Here is a 26,168-nt window from a genome sequence, read left to right as displayed (position 1 = left end):
CTAGAAAGGAGACTACACAACCCATCTGATAGAGAGATTCCTAATTTTCTTCCAGGCCGGCCAGCCTCTGTTCCATCTATAATCTGGAATTCTGGACTGCATTTACCAAGCAAAGTAAAGGTAAAAGAAACTGCACCCTATTGTGTCCTTGCCTCCTTCCTGCAAACTCTCCAGCACTGCTACATCTCTGTGCCAGACACTACACCCTCTTCCTCAACACCTATCCTCTTCATCTACCCTGCCCTGGGACTGCAGCCCTGCCTGTGGAGTGTTACAACATCATTGCTGCACCACACCATCTGTCCCAGAGGATCTGTTTGCAGCGTTGACCCAGACAGTGTGAAAGATGGAGACAGACTGTTAAAGGAGCAATTTATTGAGGGACTCGTATCCAGTACCCACAGAGCACAGCTGCGCATCATAGCCCTACAAAACCCTGACCTAGACTTTGCAGACTTCAAAGACAGGGCTATCCGGGTGCCAAATGTCAGCCGTCCAGCGCCCCCTAGGCGCCCAGTGGTCACATACCACCAAGAAGCAGCATCTTTCTCTCCCAGCCCTGTGGGGGCTGATGCACAGACTCTGGATAATGATCCATCTACAGAACTGCGCCTTCAGGTCCAAGAGCTGACCAAAAGTATGGCTGCACTTGCCAAAACTGTGCAGTCCATGCAGGTGTCCTCAAAGGAGAAGATCCAGCTGGCCTCCAGTCCAGAGGATGTCTTGTGGCTATGGAAGAAGAGGATCCCGCCACTCCGAGGGAGAAACAACGATCGCTATGATCAGGACAAACGTCCCATCTGTCGTCACTGCCACAAGGCAGGCTACATTGCAAGATTCTGTTATTTAAATGAGCAACCCCTGGGGCAGAGGGCCAACCCCCAGGAGTAGGACCACAAGGCCCAAAGAACTGGCGAGCCAAGTATGTTGGAGGGCGACCGGTCCTCCCAGTGGTGATTGCCGGCATCCCCATGAACGCTTTGCTGGACACTGGCTCTCAGGTGACAACTATGCCATATATCCTTTACAAGCGGTATTGGCCTGACTCCGAACTTACCCGTGGCCCAAGTGATGAACTAACAGTAGTTGCCAGCAATGGTCAGTCTTTGCCGCAAGTAGGATATAAAGAGATTACCATTAAAGTGGGGCGAGTACAGTTAAAATCTCAAGGTCTGATAGTTGTAGACATTGATCGACGAGAAAGTAACCCAATGATGACCCTAGGTACTAATGTGATTGAAAATTGTCTTGCCGAGGTTATTGTTTTATTGCAACAGGTAGCCGAGACTGCTGGTACCAGTGAACAACGAGTCCTGCAGAAGGAGATCAAGGCCCTGATGCAAAGACAGTAGGTTGAACTATCTGGTGGAGAAATTGGCAGCGTCAGAGTGAGTGATTCTTTCCCCATTGCGATACCCCCCAGATGTGAAATGTTAATTTGGTGTCGGGCATCCATAGGCCTCAGAGGAAAAGATTACCAAGCATTGGTAGAGCCAGTGTACTCTGATAGCCAGCCCACTGTCCTGACAGCCAGAGGGGTAGTTGATGTCCGCAAAGGGAGAGTACCTGTAAGCCTCTTGAATTGTGGGGAAGAGGAGGCCACAATACCTCGGAATGCCACAGTTGCTAAGCTGCTTACCGTCAGTAACAATGCAATACAGGCAGCAGAGCCCTTGGTCTCATCCGACCAGGCAGGGGACAATGGCTCTGTAAAGCAGCTGGAGGAGTGGTGTCAGCAGCTGCAGGAGGGGAACTGACTCCACCCCTTCATACCAAAAGAGTGGAGTTTACCGAGTGACTCAGGAGTATGAGCGGGTATTCTGTAAACACCCTCTAGACTTTGGGAAGGCAAAAGGGGTCCAACAACGTATCCCCACTGGAGATCATCCACCCATTAAAGAAAGGTACCGGCCTATACCCCCAACACAATATCAATGGAGGCTGGGGTGATCAGAGACAGTTGTAGCCTCTGGGCAGCTCCAATAGTCTTTGTGAAAAAGAAAGATGGTACCATGAGAATGTGTGTTGATTACCGAAAAATTAACAGCATTACACATAAGGATGCCTACCCATTACCCAGAATTGAGGAGTCATTAGCCGCACTTAAAACTGCTAACTATTTTTCCACCTTAGATCTCGCTAGTGGGTATTGGCAGGTTCCAGTGGCAGAGGCAGACAAGGAGAAAACAGCGTTTACTACACCAATGGGTCTCTGCGAGTTCAACTATATGCTGTTCGGGCTCTGCACCGCCCCAGGAACATTTCAACGGCTAATGGAGTGCTGTCTTGGACACAAGAACTTCGAGACAGTCCTATTGTACCTTGATGATGTCATTGTTTTCTCCAAGACCTATGAAGACCATCTGAAGCACCTGGCTGAGGTGTTTGAAGCCTTGTCCAACTTTGGTCTGAAAGTGAAGCCATCCAAATGTCACCTCCTGAAGCCCAAGGTACAGTACCTCGGTCATGTAGTGAGTGCAGAAAGTGTGGCACTGGATCCTGACAAAGTCACTGTCATCCATTACTGGCAGAAGCCCAGCAACCTCCATGAGGTACGTCAATTCCTCGGGTTGGTACGCTACTACCGAAGGTTCATCAAAGGCTTCACTGAGATAGCCACGCCTATGCAAAATCTTCTGGTGGGCCAGCCCAAGAAAGCCAGGAAGAAGAGTCCTACATTTGAATGGAATGAGGAACTGGAGAGGTCCTTCACTCGACTGAAGATGGCTCTCACAGGAGATGAAGTTCTGGCCTACCCAGATTATGACCTACCATTTGTTTTGTATACTGATGCCAGCAACGTGGGACTGGGAGCAGTACTGTCACAGGTACAGAATGGCAAAGAAAGAGTGATCTCCTACGCCAGCAGGAAGCTTCGTCCCACTGAAAGGAACCCTGACAACTACAGTTCCTTCAGACTGAAGTTCCTCGCCATAGTCTGGGCTGTGACTGAACGATTCAAGCATTACCTAGCTTCAGCCAAGTTTACCATCTTCACAAACAACAATCCGTTGATTCACTTGGAAACTGCCAATCTAGGTGCACTGGAGCAGCGATGGAAGGCCCGGCTGTCTAACTATGAATTCACCATCAAGTACCGAGCGGGGCACAAGAATGCCAATGCTGATGCGCTGTCTAGAATGCCCAATCTGCCAGATGCAGGAGAAGACCCTGAGGCACTCGAAGAAATAGAGTTACCTGCCTTCCACCGGCCAATTGCAGCCCAACGTGCCCAAGGAGTGAGAAACAGACGACCTATCGTGAAAGAGGCCACCCTAAATCCATTGCCTCATCATGACTGGGCAGAAACGCAGGATAACGACCCCGCAGTCCGCCTGGTAAAGGAGCTACTGTCACAAGCTGACTCACGCCCAGGTCCAGATGCTCCTGAAGAAACCCAGCAGTTGTGGAAGGAAAGAGGCCGGCTGTTCATCTATGAGGGAAAGCTGTGTCGGAGGAGTATCAATGCCAGCACTCATGAGTTGATCTGGCAGGTGGTAGTCCTAAAGAGGGAGGCATCAATGGTCTTGGAAGCATACCACAATGGAGCTGGACACTTCGGATGGAAGAAGCTGGAGGCCTTCGTCTGGGAGAGATTCTATTGGGCTGGTATGAGGAAGGCCATTGAAAATTGGTGCCAGGAGTGTGGACAATGCAACCTGTGCAGGAAGGACCGTAACAGCCAGCGAGCTCCTTTGCAGCCAATAATAACCAAACAACCACTTGAGTTGGTCACCCTGGACCATGTGAAGCTGGTCCCAAGCCGTTCAGGCTACTTTTATGCTGTTACCATCGTTGACCACAACTCGAGATTCCTGGTAGTCATGGCTGTCAAGGATCAAACAGCCAGGACAGCAGCCAGAGCATTCCAACAGCACTTTTGTCGACCACACGGATATCCCGAGCGAGTGCTTACAGATCAAGGTCCAGCCTTTGAGGCATAAGTGTTCCAGGAATTCTGTAACTTGTACGGTTGAAAGAAGATCAGGACAACGCAGTACCATCCACAGACCAATGGCATGTGTGAAAAGATGAATCAGGTGGTGATCGATCTACTGAAGACCTTGCCTTTGAAAGAGAGGAATCTGTGGCCAGAGAAGTTGCCAGATCTGGTAGACCTCTACAATCACATTCCTGTGAATTCCACCAACTACACTCCAGCCTACCTAATGAGAGTGAGGCCTGGCAAGTTGCCTATTGATTTGGATATGGGAGTACTTACACCTGAGGTGACATCACCAGATGCTGACTGGGATACAGAGCGGCAGCAGTACCGTAAAGTGCAAGAGTGCGTGGAAAAGAGTCTATCGCAGGCAAGACAAAAACAGGAAAAGCACTACAATCAGCATGCACCTGCAGTTCCCCTGTCACCAGGAGAACAAGTCCTAAAGAGGAAAAGGAGGATGCATAAATTGGATGACCAATAGGAAGCTGAACCCTACACCGTCCTACCATCAAACTTTGACAACACCAAAGTGTGCCTTATCAGTAAGGATGGAGGAGAAACCTGATCAGCAGTATCGAGGGATCATCTGAAACTGTGCCCTGACTAACTAAAAGGACAGAATGGAAGAGCAAAACAACCTTCAGCCCATAGAGGAAGAAGAAGAAAAGGTCAACACTGTACTCAGAGAATTCCCTGCAAATTGGACTAGAGCGAATCAAGCCATAGTGGTGCCAGTTTTGACCTTTCCCCAACTGGTAGTGCAAGAAGAAGTGACTCAAGACCACCCTGAAAACCATCAAGTACAGGCAGGGGATGCCACACCAGCAGTGGAACAAGAGAATTCTCACCATGCCAGTTGTGAAATCTAGTATCCCTGTGCTATGCAGAACCACCAGTAGTGTAGCCAGTATGACACACACTACACCAGTAGTTAACACAAGGCATCCAGTAAGGTCCCCAACAACACCAGTGCTATGTAGGTCTGTCCGTAGTACCCAAGGTATACCACCCCTAAGGTTTCGTATATAAATAAGTTATGTAAATGGTAAACTGTAAATATGCAACTTTTCAAGCTTATGTGCCTACAGAGACTCTGTAAGAACCTTTTTAGAAACATCAGTTTGTTTTTGATGGACAATTGGGCCAGAGGACTGCGTGGTCAAAACTATCTTGTACATAGTTACCAACTGCTCAGGAAATGGACCATGGACATTGATGCATGGACTAATCGTCATCAGGATTATTTTTGAGCTTTGGATTTTGTAATTTTTCATTTTTGAAATCTTGTTACATTTACAATTGTTCATGTTGTGAGTTCATTCTCTGGTTCACCAGTTGTGAGTTCTCCTTCCAGACTCCCTCTGGTGGTTACCATAGGTAGTGAGGCTGATTTGATCGGTGGAGATCTGCCACCTGAGAATGAGGATGACGATTGGACCTCAGGAGTCTCAGATTGGATTTAAGACTGCCGACGCCCTATTCAGTTGCTGGTGATTCCTTCTGGCTTGTCAGCTCTTCGTTTTCAGCTCTGTTCCAGTCATATAAAGCTAAGTTTTTCTGCTAATGTTCACACTTGATTTTGTTGGTCTATTCAGTTATTTGGTGTGGTCAGCCAGCCCCGGCTGGGGGCTGTGCTGAATTTCCACTTTTATTTATCAGTATTTTGCCAATTTGCTTTTTGTCCCTTACTAGTTTGGTTTCTTTTTGCTCTGTCTCAGAATATTTCAGCGTGCTGATATAGTGGGAGAAGTCTAGTGACTTCAGGGTTAATTTTGCTATCAGAAGTGTTGGACATTATTTTTGTAGGGTTTTTTGCAGGTTGCAGACAGTGTCTTTCCTTTCTTTTCCTCTCTAGTTAGTTTGGGCCCCATCGTTTGTGCCTTCATCTTGTTTCACCGTCAATATATGAGTGGGGGCTATCTATTCCTTTGGGGTCTGCTCTGAGGCAGTTAGTTTTCCCCTTTTCATGCTTCAGGCTTATTTAGTTCTCTGGCTGTGATGAAGCGTCTAGGAACATCATAGGTACGCTCCACGGCTGCTGCTAGTTGTGTGGTAGGATCAGGGATCTGCAATCTGCATAGTTACCAACCTCTCTGGTTTTCTGTGACTTAGCTTGTTTTGCTTTTTTCTCCTCGGTGACCCATTCATAACATGTTCATTTGTTAATATGTTTTGCATGTTTTCTTCAGTCCGGGAGTACTGAATTGCACTAAGGGGAATGTGGCGCCCCCAGGAGTAAAGTCGCCACAGTGGCATTACCTTCCTCCTAGGGAGTGTGATGTCATGCTTGGAAGCAATAAAGGGTTTCTCTGTCAGGTAAATTCAACACACAGCACAGTTCCCACTCCAGGCCAGCAGAGGGAGCTCTGAACCAAAGCTGGGGGAGGAGCTGCTCTCTGGGGGCCGGGAAGGGGAAGTTAGTTAGTTCGTGTGAGGAGGGCGATGTGTGTGGATGGGAGAAGAAGAGTTGGAGGATTGAGCAGAGTTCAGGCTCACTTCTAGCGTAGCGCATGGTCTGGAGTCACGTCCCCGAGGTTGTATGGATACTGAAGTTCCTGCAGCAGAAACCGGAGGAATAGGAAGCTGTAAATGCTCTGTTCCCACATAAGACTCGGAGGCACAACAGCGACATGTGAGCCAGAATAAGGAGGCTACAGCTGTCTGCCATACAAGGGGGTTCTAAAAGAGCAAGCAAGAGGAACTTCAGTGTAACTCTGTACTGCATGTATCTCAGATAAGCTCTAAAAAGGAGACTACACAACCCATCTGCATAGAGAGATTCCTGAGTTGCTTCCAGGCTGGCCAACTCCTGTTCCATCTGTAATCTGGATCCTGGACTGCACTTGCAATGCAAAGTAAAGGTAAAGGAAACTGCACCCTGTTGTGTCATTGCCTTCTTCCTACAACCCCTTCAGCACTGCTACATCTCTGTGCCTAACACTGCACCCTCTTCCTCAACACCTATCACTACTGCCCTGGGACTACAGCTCTACCTGTGGGGAGCTATTACATCTTGCTGCCTTATACATCTGTCCCAGAGGATCTGCCTGCAGCATCGGCTTAACCCCTTCATTACCGAGCACCACAGGTGGTGTCACATATCATGCACTTATAAACTTTAATCAGCCACGCTTAACCCCTTTTACATGGACGCCCAGGGTCACGGACCGGGTCACCGCTACTGTGACACTTCCCTCTGAGATACCGGCCCGGTACCGAGTACCCCACTGCCCTTGCGGGCGACCCAGTAACCAAGGTACACATCGGGTTTCTAAGGGGCGCGCGGCGCCTAGAAACCTGATGTGTACCTTAGTTACCAGCGCGCTGATGCAGGGAGCTGGTAACCAAGGTACACATCGGGTTTCTAAGTGCCGCACGCCCCTTAGAAACCTGATGTGTACCTTGGTTACCAGCTCCCTGCATCAGCGCACTGGTAACTAAGATACACTGAGGGTAAGTAAGCGACGTGCGTCTCTTGTTACCCGCGTGTCACTGGTTCTGATCGCTGGTGAAGCTGCCTGTTTGACAGCTCACCAGCGATCATGCAGTGACACACCAGCGATCCTGACAAGGTGATATCGTTGTCGGGATCACTGGTGAGTCACTATGTGTGACGGGGTCCTAAGACTTGGTCCTGCATAAACCAATGGTGGGAGGAGCAGTAGGCCAGTTATGGCTGTGTCCCCAGAACAATGGAAAATAATTCATATCTTCCTGACAGATGCATACCCAAACTTTAAATTATCTTACGTGTTAGTAAATTGTATGTACCTTTATCGGTTCACACTAGAACTTTGTGTTTGACAAGCAGTATTTATAGGAGGCTTAATGGCTTCTTGATTGTCCATTATGATTGACCATTTTGTCTTTTTATATATCAAGGCTCATTACTTTTCTTTTCTACCATTCATACTAGTAATAAGAGAAAATATTAATTTATATACCGTATTTTTGAATTATAAGACACACTTTTTTCCCCCAAATTTTGCATGTTCCAATTTGAGACAATTTGCATATTCCCAGTGCCTTCTGGGATAACTGAAGAGTCTCCGCAAGCTCAACGATCACTGGATTTTGGCCATTGCAGCTGAAAAGAGAAAATCAGTAAACCAGGGGAAGAGTCTTGAGGAGACAATTTGCATATTCCCAGTGCCTTCTGGGATAAGTGAAGAGTCTCCGCGAGCTCAACGATCACTGGATTTTGGCCGTTGCAGCTGAATAGAGGAAATCCGTAAACCAGGGGAAGAGTCCTGAGGAGACAATTTGCATATTCCCAGTGCCTTCTGGGATAAGTGAGTCTCCGCGAACTCAACGATCACTGAATTTTGGCCGTTGCCGCTGAAAAGAGGAAATAGGTAAACCGCGCGCTGAATTTTGGCTCATTTTTCATCACTTTGAAATCTCTTTGACAATAACAATATGGAAGAGGCCAGGAGCCATTTGGTGAGCTGCATTTTTTGCTACATGTTCACAGACTTACCAGTGGAAAAGCCAAACTTCACATGCCACAAATGCAAGCTTGTGTCCCTGTTGGAGGAAAAGTTGCAAAATCACGAAGAGAGGTTAGCTACTTTGAAGATCATTAAAGAAGATGAAGAGTTCTTAGACAGAGCAAAATTATCTCTTCATGTTACAGAAAGAGAAGAAATTCGAAGTGCACCTGAAGAAACAGAGGAATGGAAACATGTGACCCAGAGAAGCAGGAGGATCGGGAGGCAGTCAGCGCCCATATTGCTCAGGAACCAGTACCAGGCTCTTACGCAGGAGAACGATGAAGAAATATATCAGGATAAGACTTTGCCCACAAACAGCAACCTTGTACGCCTTCAGAATCCTCCTGGATGGAGAAAGAAAAATGTTGTGAAGAAGAAACGGAGAGTGGTGGTCATGGGTGAGTCCCTGTTGAGAGGAACAGAGGCTGCTATCTGCAGACCGGATATAACTTCAAGAGAAATGTGCTGTCTTCCAGGTGCAAAAATTAAAGATGTGTCTGACAGGATATCTGGACTCTTCAGACCTACAGATGACTACCCATTCCTGCTAATACATGTGGGGACAAATGACACAGCAAGAAACGACCTGGAAACCATATGCAGTGACTTTGAAAATTTAGGTAAGAAAGTGAAAGAACTGGGAGCGCAGGTGGTCTTCTCTTCCATCCTCCCAGTGGATGGCCATGGAACAAGGAGGTGGAACAAGATTCTGCAGGTGAACAACTGGCTATGTCGATGGTGCCGACAGCAAGGATTTGGATTTCTGGATCATGGAGTGAATTACCTATATGATGGACTACTTGCTAGAGATGGGGTGCACCTTACAAAGACTGGAAAACATGTATTTGGAAGTCACTTTGCTACACTCATCAGGAGAGCTTTAAACTAGAACAATGTGGGAAGGGAAGCAAAAGGCCATAAAAAGCCATACACCTGACAAATGCTATTGAGAACTCTACTATTAGAAGTGGAAAGGAAGAGCAAAGACAAAAGAATCTAATTAATAAAAATATTGGAGAAAGAGAAACCAATCACAAACTAAAATGTTTCTATACTAATGCACAAAGCATGGGCAACAAGCAAGGAGAATTGGAACTACTAACACAGGAAAAGAAATATGATGTCATTGGAATCACTGAAACTTGGTGGGACAATACACATGATTGGAATACAAGGCTAGAAGGACACAACATATTTGCTAGAAACAGATTGATAAACGAGGAGGAGGTGTCGCATTGTATGTTAGAAATGCGTATATCTGCACAGAGATTGAAGCTTCAGAGACTGGGAGTTCTGTGGAAACTGTTTGGGTAAGAATACAAGGACAGAACAATGGAAAGGACACCATTGTAGGCATTTACTACAGGCCGCCTGTGCAAGCTGAAGATATGGATGAACTCTTTATGCATCAAATGGCCAAGTTCTCCAAAAAATGACATAGTTGTCATGGGAGATTTCAACTATCCTGACATTTGTTGGGAATCTCTCTCAGGCAAAACAAACAGGTCAAGGAAATTCTTATCCTCTTTTGCTGACAACTTTATCTTCCAAAAGGTAGAGGAGAAAACAAGGGGATCTGCTACCTTGGATCTAATCATTATAAATAGGGAGGAAATGGTTGAGGAGGTAAAAGTGGCTGGGACCATAGGAGGTAGCGACCATGCTATTTTGGATAACTAGAGGAGGAAGACCTGTGAAGACTCAGACGTCAAGGTTAGATTTCAGAAAGGCAGATTTTGAGGGATTCAGAAAGAGAATTGGAGGGATCCAATCACTGGATATCCTTAAGGACATAAATGTCCAGGAAGGATCGGGAAATCTTGAAAAATGAAATTCTCAAAGCACAATTGTTAACAATTCCGAAAAGAGGGAAGAATAGGAAGCGTTTAAGGAAACCAGGATGGATGAACACAGAACTTAAGCACATGCTAAAAAGGAAGATAGAAATGTTTATAAAATGGAAAGAGGGAAGCATATCTAAAGAAGAATATAATGCTGTCTGCAGATCTTACAGGGCACAAATCAGATTATCTAAAGCTGACAATGAATTGAGGCTTGCAAGAGACGTCAAAAGCAATAATAAAGGATTTTGGGGATATGTCAAAAGTAAAAGAAAAGTCAAAGATGTTATAGGATTTTTACAGGATGAAAATGATGAAATGGTAAGACAGGATGTTGAGAAGGCCGCACTTTTAAATTCCTATTTTGCATCTGTCTTCTCTCAGAAAGGAAATGCAACATCAACTGTTCTTCACTGTCCTATTAAGGGAATAGAAGAATCCAGGATATCTATAAACAGAAATATAGTGAGGAAACACTTAGCTAACCTAAATTAATTCAAGTCTCCAGGTCCAGATGAATTACACCCCAGATTACTGAAGGAGATAGCAGAAGAAATTTTTGAACCCCTCTCCATAATCTTTGAAAATTCTTGGAGAACAGTAGAAGTCCCAGAAGACTGGAGAAGAGCAAATGTTGTTCCTATCTTCAAAAAAGGGAAGAAGGTGGACCGAGGCAACAATAGGCTGGTGAGTCTGACTTCTATACCAGGAAAGATCTTTGAACAAATTATTAAACAACATGTATGTAAGTACCTGGATAAGAATGAAGTAATTAAACAGAGTGAGCATAGGTTTGTAACTAATAAGTCATGTCAGACTAACTTAATTTCCTTCTATGACAGAATCACTGATTGGGTGGATCAGGGAAATGCTGTAGATATAATATATCTTGACTTCAGCAAAGCATTTGACAAAGTATCTCACACAATCCTTATTGAAAAAATGGCTAAGTATAGAATGGACAAGGCAACTGTTAGGTGGATTCATAATTGGCTTAGTGATCGGACCCAAAGAGTGGTCGTAAATGGCTGCACATCCAGTTGGATGAATGTCTCAAGTGGGGTACCACAGGGCTCTGTCCTGGGCCCTGTATTGTTCAACATCTTTATCAACGATTTAGATGAAGGAATTGAGGGTAAACTGATAAAATTTGCTGATGACACAAAGGTTGGAGGGATAGCTAAAAATAGAAAAGAGAGAGAGAAGATTCAAAAAGATATAAATAAACTGGAGCAGTGGGCAGCAACTAACAGAATGATTTTTAACAGGGAAAAATGCAAAGTACTACATCTGGGCAATAAAAATGAAAAAAGCATATACAGAATAGGGCTAAGCAACAGCACATGTGAAAAAGACTTGGGCATGCTAATAGATCACAGACTGAATATGAGTCAACAGTGTGATGCAGCAGCAAAAAAGGCAAATGCAATTCTAGGATGTATTAACAGAAGCATACAGTCTAGATCACGTGAAGTCATTATTGCCCTCTACTCCTCTTTGGTCAGACCTCAAATGGAATGCTGTGTCCAGTTTTGGGCGCCACATTTTAAAAAAGATATCAACAAACTGGAGCAAGTTCATAAAAGAGCGACCAGAATGGTGACCGGTCTGCAAACTCTGTCTTATGAGGAAAGGTTGCAGGATTTGGGAATGTTTAGCTTGCAGAAGAGAAGACTGAAAGGAGACTTAATAACTGTCTACAAATATCTCAAGGGCTGTCTCATTGTAGAAGGATCATCTTTATTCTCATTTGCACAAGGAAAGACTAGGAGAAATGGGATGAATCTGAATGGGAGGAGACACAGATTAGATAATAGAAAAAACTTTTTGACAGTTAAGGAGGTTTTACACATAGCGATATCGCTAGCGATATCGCTATAACGTCACCGCTGGTCGGATTGCTGGTGCATCGCTAAATGTAAAGGGGCCTTTAGAGTGATCAATGAGTGGAACAGGCTGCCACGAGAGGTGGTGAGTTCTCCTTCAATAGAAGTCTTCAAACAGAGGCTGGACAGACATCTGTCTGGGATGATTTAGCGAATCCTGCTTTGAGCAGGGGGTTGGACCAGATGGCCCAGGAGGTCCCTTCCAACTCTACGATTCTATGATTCTATCACCGAAGAAATCGAGATGCAGATTGGAGCCCTGCACAAAGAGAAGATCTCCTTCCAACTCTATGATTCTATCTCGGGAGATGAGATTTCAGTGCATTTTCCCTGAGTCCACAGCACAGGAAACCATGGAACTGCGGGGGGAGTCCCCACAGCAACGGAGAACCCCATGGCCTCCTGGGCACCAGCAGTGGCACTAACAATCCACTAGGTGGGTTTGGACGGAGAACAAGTCCCACAGGACTGCACAAAATTCCTGTCATCACAAGATAAAGCAGGCCACCAAAAAGACCAACTTACCAAATCTCTGGTACCAAAAATACCAGGATGACCAGCCAACGCGGAGCAATGAATTTTAGACATTACTCTTCTCCTCCACTGGTCGGGGACATACAATTTCCCCATAAGGCATTGTTCAGGTTTGTCCTCCTGAAATTCCTCCAGGGCAAGTCTCAAATCGGGTGAAATAGTGGAAAGAACCACACCCTCATTTAGAATGGTAGTAGGCTCAGTCACATCAAGAGAATCCACAAAGAAACTCCTGGAGAGGGCATCCGCCTTAATATTCGTAGTGCCCGGAAGAAAGTCGACCACAAAATTAAAACGCGTGAAAAACAAGGCCCACCTGGCCTGTCTAGGATTCAATCGCTTGGCTGATTTGAGATAGATCAAGTTCTTGTGGTCGGTGAGGACCACAACTTGATGTCTGGCCCCCTCCAACTAATGTCTCCACTCTTCAAATGCCACTTCATAGCCAACAATTCCCGATTCCCCACATCATAATTACGTTCAGATGGGGAAAATTTTCGGAAAAGAAGGTGCAAGAATTCATCTTAGAGGTTACCAGATCTCTTTGAGACAAAACGGCTCCTGCACCAATCTCAGGAGCATCTATCTCCACCTGAAATGGGAGGGAAACATCAGGTTGCCGTAGAACAGGAGCGGAAGTGAATCTCCGCTTAAGCTCCTGGAACGCCGAGACTGCTTCTGGAGACCAATTCACCACATCAGCGCCCTTTTTGGTCAAATCCGTCAGTGGTTTAACAATACCAGAAAAAATACTTATGAATTTATGGTAAAAATTAGTAAAACCCAAAAATTTCTGGAGAGCGTTCAAGGAAGTGGGCTGAACCTAATCATAAATGGCCTGGACCTTGACCGGGTCCATTTCAATAGCGGACTGGGACAAAAAGAATCACAAAAATGAAACTTTTTGTATGCCAAAGAGACATTTCGATCCCTTAACATACAGAGCATTTTCTCTCAAAATCCAGAATACAATCCGAACATGTTCCACATGAAAATCCAAATCATTGGGAAAAAATCAAATTATCGTCCAAATAAACAATCAAAAACTTGCCCACAAAATCCGGAAAATATCGTTCATGAAAGACTGGAAGACGGAAGGGGCATTAGTGAGCCCAAAAGGCATCATTAGGTACTCAAAATGCCCCTCAGGAGTATTAAACAACGTCTTCCATTCATCACCGTGCTTGATGCGAATATGATTATACGCCCCCCTAAGGTCAAGCTTAGTAAACCAACTAGCACCTTTCACTCTGAAGAATAAATCGGAAATCAGGGGTAACGGATACTGAGATTTAACAGTGATTTTATTAAGGAGACGATAGTCAATACATGGCCTCAATGAGCCATTTTTCTTGACCACAAAGAAAAAGCCAGCACCTAAAGGTGAAGAGGACAGTCTGATATGACCCTTCTCCAATGACTCTTTGATATAAGATCGCATAGCATCATGTTCAGGTACAGATAAATTGAAGAGCTGACCCTTGGGAAATTTACAACCGGGCACTAACTCGATCGCGCAATTATAACTCCTATGAGGAGGCAAGGATGCAGACTTACTCTCACTAAACACATCAGAGAAATCAGCCAAATAGTCAGGGACATCATGAGACTGGGGAGAGGTAGAGAAAACAGGAGTGTCACTACATTGACAACCCCAACTAACCACAGACACAGATTTCCAATCTAGAACAGGATTATGGGTCTGCAACCAAGGAAAACCCAGTACAATAATGTCATGTAAATTATGCAACACCAAAAATTTACAATTCTCTTGGTGGTCCGGGGATACCCACATTATCACCTGGGTCCAAAACTGGGAATTATTCTCCGCCAAAGGGGTAGCATCAATACTCCTCAAGAGAATAGGAGTCCGCAGGGGTACCATGGGAAAACCACAACGTTTGGCAAAGTCAAAATCCATCAGGTTCAGGGCTGCTCCTGAATCAACAAAAGCCTTAGCAGAAAATGAAGATAAGGAGAAGATCAAGGAAACCGACAAAAGGAATTTAGGCTGTACATTGCCCAAAACAAATGAGTGAGCAAAACGTTTTTCCCGCTTACGGCAAACGGAAATAGTATGAGAGGCGTCCCCACAAAAGAAGCACAACTTATTACGCCTTCTAAGTTCTTGATGTTGAGCCCTAGAAAAAACCCTATTACACTGCATGGGCTCAGAAGTTTGTTCGAAAGGCAACACCGCCTCTCGCATAGTTTTACGTTCACGTAAACGTCTGTCAATTTGAATGGCTAATGACATAGAGTCGTTGAGACCAGAGGGGACAGGAAATCCCACCATAACATCTTTTATGGTCTCTGCCAGACCTTTTTGAAAAAGAGCCGCTAGGGCATCATGGTTCCATTTAGTAAGGACGGCCCACTTTCGGAATTTCTGACAATATAACTCTGCCGTTTCCTGACCCTGGTTTAATGCCAATAAGGTTTTCTCAGCTTGATCAATAACATTAGGTTCATCATACAACAACCCCAGAGCCTGAAAAAACGCATCCACATTAGCCAAAACAGGATCTCTGTTATGATGAGTCACCGAAGGAGGAAAAAACAAAATACCAGCTAAGTCCAGAAAAACCAGAGAGGTTGGCAGCTATCGGATTGCAGACCCCTGAACCTATCCACAACAACTAGCAGTAGCCGTGGGGGGTTCCTACGGTGCCCTAGACCCCTCGATCACAGCCGGAGAACTATATAGCCTAAAGACAGAAAGGGGAAAAACTAAACTACCCCAGAGCAGACCCCAAAGCAATAGGCAGCCCCCAACATATAATGACGGTGAAGCAAGATGAAAACACTAACACAGATAGAAAGATAGGTTGAGCAAATGATGGGGCCCAAGCTAACTACATAGGACAGGATAGGAAAGCTGCTGTCTGCCATCCGCAAAAACCCTATCAAAATGAGCCAACCGACTGATAGGAAAAACAGGCCCTGAAGTCGCTAGGCTTCAAAAGACTATATCAGCACACAGGTATATTCTGAAGACAGAGCAAAATATCAACAGAACAGAGACAAAAATGGAATTCAGCTCACCCCCGGCCGGGGATGGCAGAACTCCCAAAAAACAAGGCAAAACAAAAACAAAACTGAAGAGTACAAAGCAGAACAGAAAAACTTAGCTTTGAGATGCAGGAATCAGACTGGTCTCCAAGAATCCAGCAGGAAAATCACCAGCCAGGAAGAAGGGCATCGGCAGCCTTATATCCAGTCCTCAATTCCAGCCACTCAGTCATCATCTAGCTGCCCAGGTGTTTGGTAATCAGTCTCACTACCTTCCTTCACTAGAGGAGGGAGTTCATCAGACCTCAATGGTGAAGGGAAAAATGAACTCACAACAGATCTCCAGGAGTCAGGGAAAAAGTCCAGTCCTGAGGGTCGCCGTGCAACAGGGAGATGACAATTTTAACCTGCTGCACCGAGTTCCCCGAGGAATTAGGTTTCAAGGCAAAAAACAGTTTACTATTATTCTTAAAGTTCAAAAATTTAGACTGATCCCCAGAAAATAAATCAGGAATAGGGATTTTAGGTTCTACAGCAGACAACTGAGCGAGATAGGCAGAAATTCTCCGAACTTCAGCAGCGAGCTGCTCAACACGATCAGACAATTGCTTAGTATCCATTAAAGAAAAAATCCTCCTATGGCCCACAGAGAAAAAGAGGAAAAAATATATTCAGATTCAAAAACACTGCGGGGCTGGGAATCTTGGGCATGCGCAGTAGTTCTCTGTGGCTCTCATGAATCCTGCTCATATAGGTACTGTTCACATGATCAGGTTTTAAATACATTAGATAGGACTGCTCCGAAATGGGTATACCGTGACGTTGGTGGAATGGCTGAGTATACATTTTTTGCAAAAAACGTATCAACTATATATTTTGCACGTTTGTCATACTGTGTTTTTTTTGTGCTTCAGTCTTTGGGTGGTGTGAACACTGTCCAATCGGCTTGTTCACTTTTGTGCATGTCTCATGTGTTTTTCATCTATTAGTTTCTTGCTTATGCAAGTTTTGGGAGACTCCCGCCCCTCTTTTGTGAGACATGCACATAAAAAGCCATCTTGCACTGCGTGTCCACATCAGGCAGAGCCTTTCTGAATCTTGCTCATATAAGTACTGTTCACATCATCAGGTTTTAAATACATTAGATAGGAGTGCTCCGAGATGGGTATACCGTGATGTTGGTGAAGTGGCTTAGTATACATTTTTTGCAAAAAAACGCATCAACTTGCTGTTTACTATTATATATATTTTTTACAACAGAGTATTTTTGCACGCTTGTCATACTGTTTTTTTGTGTTTCAGTCTTTGGGTGGTGTGAACACTGTCCAACTGACTTGTTCAATTTTGTGCATGTCTCATGTGTTTTTAATTTGTTAGTTTCTTGCTTATGCAAGTTTTGGGAGATTCCCGTGTTATGAATGAGTCACCGTAGGAGGCAAAAACAGAAATACTAGCTAAGTCCAGAAAACCAGAGAAGTTGGCAGCTATCGGATTGCAGACCCCTGAACCTATCAACAACAACTAGCAGTAGCCGTGGGGGTTCCTACGGTGCCCTAGACCCCTCGATCACAGCTGGAGAACTAAATAGCCTAAAGACAGAAAGGGAAATCTAAACTGCCCCAGAGCAGACCCCAAAGCAATAGGCAGCCCCCAACATATAATGACGGTGAAGCAAAATGAAAAAACACTCACACAGATAGAAAGATAGGCTGAGCAAATGATGGGGCCCAAGCTAACTAAATAGGACAGGATAGAAAAGCTGCTGTCTGCAATCCGCCAAAACCCTATCAAAACAAGAGCCAACAGACTGATAGGGAAAAAAGCCCTGAAGACGCTAGGCTTCAAAAAGACTATATCAGTACTCAGGTATTTTCTGAAGACAGAGCAAAAAGGAATTCAGCTCACCCCAGCAGGGAATGGCAGAAATCCAGAAAAACAAGGCAAAACAAAACCAAAACACAATGCAAAAAGCAGAGCAGAAAACATAGCTTTTGAGGAGCAGGAATCAGACTGGTCTCCTAGAATCCCTCTGAGAAATCACCAGCAAGGCAGAAGGGCGTCGGCTGCCTTATATCCAGTCTGAAATTCCAGTCACCCAGTCATCATCATCCTGCTCAGGTGCTTGGTAATCAGCCTCACTACCTTCCTTCACCAGAAGAGGGAGTTCATCAGACCTCAATGGTGAAGGGGAAAATGAACTCACAACATTCCCGCCTCTCTCTTGTGACACATGCACATAAAAAGCCGTCTTGTATAGCGTGTCCACATCGGGCAGCGCCTTTCAAAATCATGCTCATATAGGTACTGTTCACATGATCAGGTTTTAAATACATTAGATAGGACTGCTCCGAGATGGGTTTACCGTGACGTTGGTGGAGTGGCTTAGTATACATTTTTTGCAAAAAAAGTATCAACTAAATACCCTGTTTTTGTTATCACCTTTTTACTAGCACTTGCTGTTTACTGTTATATATATTTTTAACAACAGAGTATTTTTGCACGTTTGTCATATTTTTTTTTCATGTTTTAGTCTTTGGGTGGTGTGAACACTGTCCAACCGACTTGATCTCTTTTGTGCATGTCTCATGTGTTTTTAATTTTATTTTACATTAGATACGTGGATGAAATTTTCTTGGTGTAGGATGGATCCCAAGACTTGCTCCACAACTTTATTAAATAAGTAATAGTCCACAGCACCTCATAGCATCACAGGGTTAACTTTACCTACAATGGAAGCGCACATCAAAATCCAAGGAGTCCTTCTTGGAAAACATCCAAACATCACATAGACAGTAGAGACAGCGCCTCACAGGTTGGTAATTATTACATATCCTTTATTTTGCCATCTGTGGCGATGTTTCGATCCAACATGATCTTTATCAAGCACTTGACCCATGATCTGGTCAAAGGAGGGAGGGTGAAAGCTGATCAGGAGGACCCCAGGTGCGAGCCGGGTCAGGACTATGGAACTGCATTAAGTGTCCATCGGTCCAGTATGTTTATAGGCGTCCCACAGACCTGGGGACCAGGGTCAAACAGACCCCTTTAAGAGACTAAGTATGTTTTATGTACTGTGGTGTGTTTTTACATTTTATGGACTATGTTAACCTTTTTGTTTCAGGAGCCGTTAAGTCGGGGACGACCATATTGTAGGAGGGAGGGGTGTAAGGAGTTGGCGGAGTCCCTCGGCTGCTCCCTCTCTCCTTTATGTCAGACACGCGTCCCCCCATACGGTGCCCTGATGGTTTGGCTATAAAATACTTTGTATTACTGTTACTCATGTGCTGTTTTTGCATGTCTGATATTGTCTTAATGTTTTACTGTTGTGCATTGTGACATATAATATGATGTTAGATTAGTGCTAGTAGGAGGTTAACTAAGGGGGCTGGACCAGCAACCTCAAAGGGACAGGAAGTTCCTGTCTCCCTAGCAGAGCCTGGGCAGGACTGCCTGGGGCAGGACTGCCTGAGGCAGGACGTGCGCCCCCGTTTGGGACAGAAGGGACCCCCATCTGGGGGGATGCGTGTGTCCCCATCTGGGACAGAAAGGACCACCGGCTGGGGAATACAGGCTGTCAAGAACTACCAGGCAGCAGATGCGTGTGACCCCATCTGGGACAGAAAGGACCCCCGGCTGGGGAATACAGGCTGTCAAGGACTACCAGGCAGCGGAACGGGCACTAGGACTGAGGAGTTGCCCTCCAAGAGACTGTTAGCTCCCAAGAGTCGATTGGGAGCTGATGCTTCTGCTGCTGATGAAGAAACATCTTTAAATAGGGACAGCTCATGAATTGTCATCTTCTTTACTTCACCGTTATTAAACAAGTTTGCCATTGTTGGAGCCAAAGAGTGACGTGTGGTGCATCCAGAGGTAACCAACTGGGTCATAGGGCTGGGACTTGAACTGTCTTTTTCATGTGCAAAGGGCCGGGGTACTCACTGACTGTAACCTAGCGGACTCACTCACAACTACCACCCCGTGCCACCTTGGTACAGTATCGCAATGACCGTTGATCTCCTGCAAGCGAACTACTAATCTGAAGGGCATGTTAGTGTAAATCTCATTTGCCCCTTCCACCTTACCTCAGAATCCCTCCAAATAGGAGATATAATGCACCATGTCCAAGACTTCATCTCCTGCCACACAATCTATGTGCTATTTTGCCACCTCAATTTTTTTTACATCAGCAAAACATTATGGCCATTGGCCACTATTTGTCCATTTTCAGGAACACTTCAATTCTAAACATTTAGGGAAAGGCTCTCAACGGCTAATACGCCATATGAGGGAAAATCATGGTAGTGTGGGGAAGGTGACTTGACGGATGGACTTGACTGAAGGGAGGAGGGACGGTTTGTGCACTGTAGACGGATGTTTGTAATGACAGAAGGGAAACAGCTGGGGAAGATGGAAAAGGAGTGCAGTGCCTAGATTTGACCACAAGATGGCAGGGTGGAGAGTAGTTCAGAACTTGACAGCAGCTTAGGGCTTTAGAAACCGCTTAGTCATGGAGGACGGGAGATAGGAACCCAGGAGAGAAATTCCCGAGGAAGGGGATAAATAGGACAGGACAGGGTTCCAGGCTAGGCTAGTCCCGGGAGGAGAAGACTCAGTAAGGAGAATGGACAGCAGTGGAAAGCTCAACCAGGGGACTGAGGAGAGAAGACAGTCAGGGGGGTGGCCCCGACTCGAAGAACCGCAGAACAGACGAGGCCCCGGGGTACCAAATTGACGACGTCCTCCGACTGGTGAAGCGCTGGCAGTAGATAGGCCTAGGGCAGCCCCAGCGAAAAAGCCGTGAGGAACGTCACTACGAAGAAGAGAGGTGCAGGTACCCGGGCCTGAATACGGAGAGCTGTAATGGTGCTGCGGTGTATGGCTATGGTCGTCAGGAGGACGGCTAATAAACTCGGACCTGTTGTACCCGAAAATCTGCCAACGTCTCGTCTCTGTGTTGTCTGTGCGCGGTAAACAGTGGACCACCCCCCAATCCCGGTCCCTACTACCAGTAGCGTAGCTACCAGGGGGGGCAGAGGGGGCGGTCGCCCCGGGCCCCGAGCTTTGAAGGGGCCCACCGAGCTACGCTACTGTAACTGTATCTGCGTGCACAGCGTGCCCATACAGTTACATTCTGCGGCAGAGCAGGGAGAATCGATCTCCCTACTCTGCCCCCAGCCGCTATGGGCCCCTGAGAAGGCGGTGGGGGGCCCTGTGCCAGCAGTGGGCCCCCCACCTCACAGCCAGCAATGTCGTCCTGGACTCCTGGGCTTTAATTTCTGTGCGCACAGGACCTGTGATGAGGTCACGGGAGGGGCAGAGTCAGGGGGTCACATGATCAGGGGCTTCAGCTGCTGCAGGGCGCTGCTGTGCTGGTTGTCATGGTGCTGGATGAGGTGAAGTAAATTTCTGTATGGGGTCAGGATTGGTTTACAGGGTGGATGTAGCAGAGCTGTGTGTGTTTGAGGTGTACAGAGCGGAGCTGTGTGTGTAGAAGGTGTACGGAGCAGAGATATGCATGTATGAGTTGTACAGAGGAGCGGAGCCGTGTGTGTATGGGGTGAGCAGAGCTGTTTGTGTACGGAGCGGAGCCAAGTGTGTACGGGATGTACAGAGCAGAGTCTTGTGTGTGCGGCGTGTACAGAGCAGAGCCGTGTGTGTACGGGGTGTACAGAGCAGAGCCGTGCGTGTGCGGCGTGTACGGAGTGGAGCCGTGTGTGCAAGGTGTACGGATTTGAGCCGTATGTGTACGAGGTGTATGGTGCAGAGCCGCGTGTTTACGGGGTGTGTGTACAAGGTGTACAGAGCGGCGCCAGGTGTGTACAAGGTGTACGGAGCGGAGCCGCATGTGTACAGCATGTACGGAGCAGAGTCGTGTGTGTATAGGGGGTGTGGAGCAGAGCCGTGTGTGTATAGGGGTATCAGGTGAAGTAATAGGGGCACGTACGGCAGCAGCGGCTTAGTATTGGGGTATCAAGTGCAGTAATAGGGACACATACGGCAGCAGCAGTGGCTCAGTATTGGGGTATCAGGTGCAGCTATAGGGGCACATACAGCAGCAGCGGCTCAATATTGGGGTATCAAGTGCAGTAATAGTGACACATACGGCAGCAGCGGCTCAGCATTGGGGTATCAGGTGCAGTAATAGGGACACATACGGCAGCAGCGGCTCAGTATTGGGGTATCAGGTGCAGTAATAGGGACACATACGGCAGCAGCAGCTCAGTATTGGGGTATCAAGTGCAGTAATAGGAACACATACGGCAGCAGCGGCTCAGTATTGGGGTATCAGGTGCAGTAATAGGGACACATACGGCAGCAGCGGCTCAGCATTGGGGTATCAGCAGAATGAGTGGTTTGTGCAGGTTGGGGATACATGGTGATGGGACGGAATATGAGAAGTGAAACGTGTCGTTGTTGTATTCTCTGTAGCCGAGTCCTGGCTGGAGGAGTTGTCATGTCAGTCTGGGCCAGATGGAAAAGACGTGAAAAGTGACCCATTCCATCAGAAAGAACGTCAGCGGTAAGACACCAACTATACCTGTGCAGTAATCACATATGTTTTGTAGGACTGGTATTTACCACTGACCATATTGCGGTAATATCAATGTTGGTCTTTATATAGGGATTATTTTCAGTAGCAGCGCAGTCATCTCCTACATCCACTATTAGGGTGCGTCACCGAGTTGTAATCAAAGTTACCTAGTTAGGGGCCCACTCAGAAGTTTCGACCCCTTGAACCGAAACCCTAGCTACGCCTCTGCCTACTACAGTGGCAACCACGAAGCTTTACGCTTTGCGGGATTAGAAAAAGTTAAATTACCAGTCCAGGGATGAGATCTCCACAAATTAAATTACTTCTCAGAAGAGAAGCCAGGTGGATTATACACACCCGATCACAAGGTGATACAAGATTCAATGACAAAATTGTCGTGTCAATCATTTTGCAGCAATAATGCTGTTTTACATTTTAAATATTGCTTGAATGGATTACTTTGTTATATTCCCTTACTGTTTCTGTCTAAATTTGTGGAGGGCCATTTCCTTGCTACATAATGATGTTAGGAGTGGGGACGTTTTCTTTGTTACCCACATAACAGCTGTCATGATCTGTCTGGAGTTTCTGTTACGGTCCTTCTAGAGTTAATCCTATGTGGCCTCTCTTTGGTTTGGAGAGGGCTATAGGTAACCGCACTGGTGCTATGCTTGTTGTCAGTGATATGTCCATTCCTGGCTGAGTAGCTGACCCTTGTATACCTGTGTATATTGCCTGCTTCTGTACGATTGCTCTGTGTATGACCAGGTCTGTTTCCCATTTGATATTTGTCTGCTGATTCTGCACTTTCTGTGTTACTCTTGGTTCTAGCCCGGCTATGTCCCTTACTTCCCGTTCGCCTGTTCCCCTGGTACTGCGTTGCTCTCTCTGACTTCTGACTACCGGCTTGCTTCTTAGCACTCTATTCGTGTTACCCGCTTGTTACTGCGTTGCCCTTTGGTCTGACCACGGCTTTACTGACTATTCTCCCCGCTCTGCTGGGTCCACTATCCCTGCTAGGAGTTCGGGACCTAGCTCCGCCCCCAGTCACTCCCCCATTGTTAACGTTTTGCAGGACCTGTTCCTCCTGCACCACACTTTCAGCCGTGTTCACATTCCACTGCAGAAACTTCTCGGGATTCCCAGCACATCTTTGGACATGCGTACAGTCTCTGGTAGTGAGTCTGATACGGTGTCCATCACAAGAGCCTCATCACTTCCTTTCCACCATATGACCTGTAGAAGTGCAGTTAGCGAGAAACGTCTGCCTACACATTTTAATGTGATTCAATAAAAGGAATTTTTAATGGGACGGTGAGCCACCCTTACTTTTCTTTCTCACAGGAATGATATTTTAGCTTGCTTAAGAGATCATTGTTCTTAGCAGCACATCGTCTTGTACTGACAATATCAGTTGCATTCTATGTGCACAGAACAATCTATGACTAATCGTTCTGTGCTCACTTTACGTCTGCCTGTCTATTTTTATTATTATTATTTATTTATATAGCACCATTGATTCCAGGGTGCTGTACATTAGAAGGGGTTACATGCAAATTACAGATATCACTTACAGTAAACAAACTAACAATAACAGACTGATACAAAGGGGAGAGCACCCTGCTACAGGATGGTGAGGAAGGAGACAGTAGGTTGAGGGGTTGCAGCAGCTCCGGTGTTGGTGAGGCGGTAGCTCCGGTAGTGGTGAGGAGGCAGTGGGGTCATTGCAGGCAATAAGTTTTCTTGAAGAGGTGGGTTTTCAGGTTCCATCTGAAGGATCCGAATGTGGTTGATAGTCGGACATGTTGGGGAACAAAATTCCAGAGGATGGGGGATATTCAGGAGAAGTCTTGGAGGTGATTAGGTGAGGAGGGAATAAGTGTGGCAGAGAGAAGGATGTCTTGGGAGGACCGGAGATTACGTGAGGGAAGATATGGGGAGATTAGTTCAGACATGATGTACAAGAAAGAACTGTCTGCAAACACTTTCCTGAAGACAAGCAGACTAAGGACATCGATACTGGGACCATGTTCTGTGGTCTGATGGGACCAAGATAAACTTATTTGGTTCAGATTCAGGTTTTGGTTCAGGTTCTGAATTTCCCCATGGTGGGACGATTAAAGGATTATCTTATCTTAGATGTTGTTAAGTGTGTGTGGTGGCAACCAGGTGAGGAGTACAAAGACAAGTGTGTCTTGTCTACATTCAAGCATGGTGGTGGTAGTGTCATGGTTTGGGGCTGCATGAATGGTGCAGGCTATGGTTAGCTCAAGTTCATTAAGGGAACCATAAATGCCAACATGTACTGTGACATACAGAAGAAAGGATAATCCCCTCCATTCGGAATTTGTGTCTCAGGGCAGCATTCCAACATGATAACGACCCCAAACACACCTCCAAGACGACCACTGCCTTGCTAAAGAAACCGAGGGTAAAGGTGCTGGATGGGCCAAGCATGTCTCCAGACCTAAACGGAAGGTGGAGACACGCAAGGTCTCTAACATCCACCAACTTCGTGATTGCGTCGTGGAGGAGTGGAAGAGGATTTCAGTGGCAACTTGTGAAGCTCTAATGGACTTTTTGCCCAAGAGAGTTAAGCCAATGCAGTCAGTGCAGTGAGAATAATGGTGGCCACACAAAATATTGATACATTGGGCTCAATTTGGCCATTTTCACTTAGGGGTGTACTCACTTTTGTTACCAGCGGTTTAGACATTAGTGTGTTGAGTTATTTAGCAAGCACACCGAATTTACACTGTTATAAAAGCTAGACTCTGACTACTTTACATTGTATGAATTGAATCAAAGTGTCATATCTTCAGTGTTTTTCCAAGAAAAAATATAAAAAAAATAAATAAAAAGAATATAAAGGGTATACTCACTTTTGTGAGATATTGTAAATGAACCCTTACTTAGCAGCTTCCCTTTGCATTGCGCAGGTGACCCCCCCCCCATGAAAGGTTAGCTTAACAAAGTAAAAAATAAAAAAAGGAGTTGTATTTGTAAGAAATCCTTTTATATGACTAAAATATGAATTAACAGGTTTAAGTGCAAAACTAATTTTAGTTTTTAAATTTTAGCATTTGCAGTTGTCAGCAGCCATCTGTTTATTATGTATATACTGACCTGGTTTTTCTCTCGGGGTAGATGGCAGTTTTCGCACACATCAAAGTTTTCCATCCAGTCCTCATCGTAATCAGAGCTGCACCCACACCCCATTGTACCTGTAGACACAAAGACCTTACCAAGTTAAAAAAGTAACTGTACAGTATAAAGTGAGTGTTTGGTAGTGTGCTTACAACTTACCTGTGCTTAAACATTAACAATTTGTGACCTCTATTGCAAAAAAAGGGGGGAGACAAAAAGCGTAATAGTGTCTTATCCACGTTACAAAGGATAGAGTATATCATGAAATTTGCTCACCTGGTTACAATGAGATAAGAAGCATGTAGGTAGCGGCTGCTGCAGATCCACAGGTCCTTAGTGACCAGAAGAAATGATATATCCAAAGGGAATTCATAGTTATATTCCGCGCTGCCGCTGAGACAAATTCCAGGAGAATGCTGTACGATTGCAGTGGTTTTATTTAACGCGTTTCAGGGGTCTCATGCCCCCTTCATCAGGAAATACCACACAGTACATACAGGCATCATATGACATCATGATATCTGTGATGCCTGCATGTACTGTGTGGTATTTCCTGATGAAGGGGGCATGAGACCCCTGAAACGTGTTGAATAAAACCACTGCAATCGTACAGCATTCTGGAATTTGTCTCAGCGGTAGCGCGGAATATAACTACGAATTCCCTTTGGATATATCATTTTGTGACCTCAGCAGAGGTGTTCTTGTTGGTATGCTTTAATATAAAGTTTACAAATGAAACAAACACTTTCAAAGATCAATGATTTCCACTTATCTAGC

General features: G+C 45.6%; 1 protein-coding gene across 1 annotated transcript in view; it reads right to left on the bottom strand.

The window, feature by feature from the left end:
• Nucleotides 1-26,168, bottom strand: part of LCK (LCK proto-oncogene, Src family tyrosine kinase) — a 175,044-nt gene that overhangs the window by 86,201 nt on the left and 62,675 nt on the right. Inside the window, exon 2 of the mRNA XM_073551982.1 lies at nucleotides 25,371-25,468. Coding sequence (XP_073408083.1) covers nucleotides 25,371-25,463 — 93 coding nt within the window. The 5' untranslated portion in view covers nucleotides 25,464-25,468. The remainder of the gene's footprint in view (nucleotides 1-25,370; nucleotides 25,469-26,168) is intronic.

This window comes from Dendrobates tinctorius, unplaced genomic scaffold, assembly GCF_039654945.1.
Source record: "Dendrobates tinctorius isolate UK_male_01 unplaced genomic scaffold, ASM3965494v1 ptg000183l, whole genome shotgun sequence".
NCBI classification, from domain to species: Eukaryota; Metazoa; Chordata; class Amphibia; order Anura; family Dendrobatidae; genus Dendrobates; species Dendrobates tinctorius.
Note: the sequence above shows the minus strand (reverse complement) of the source record. Positions and strands in the feature narration are given on the sequence as shown.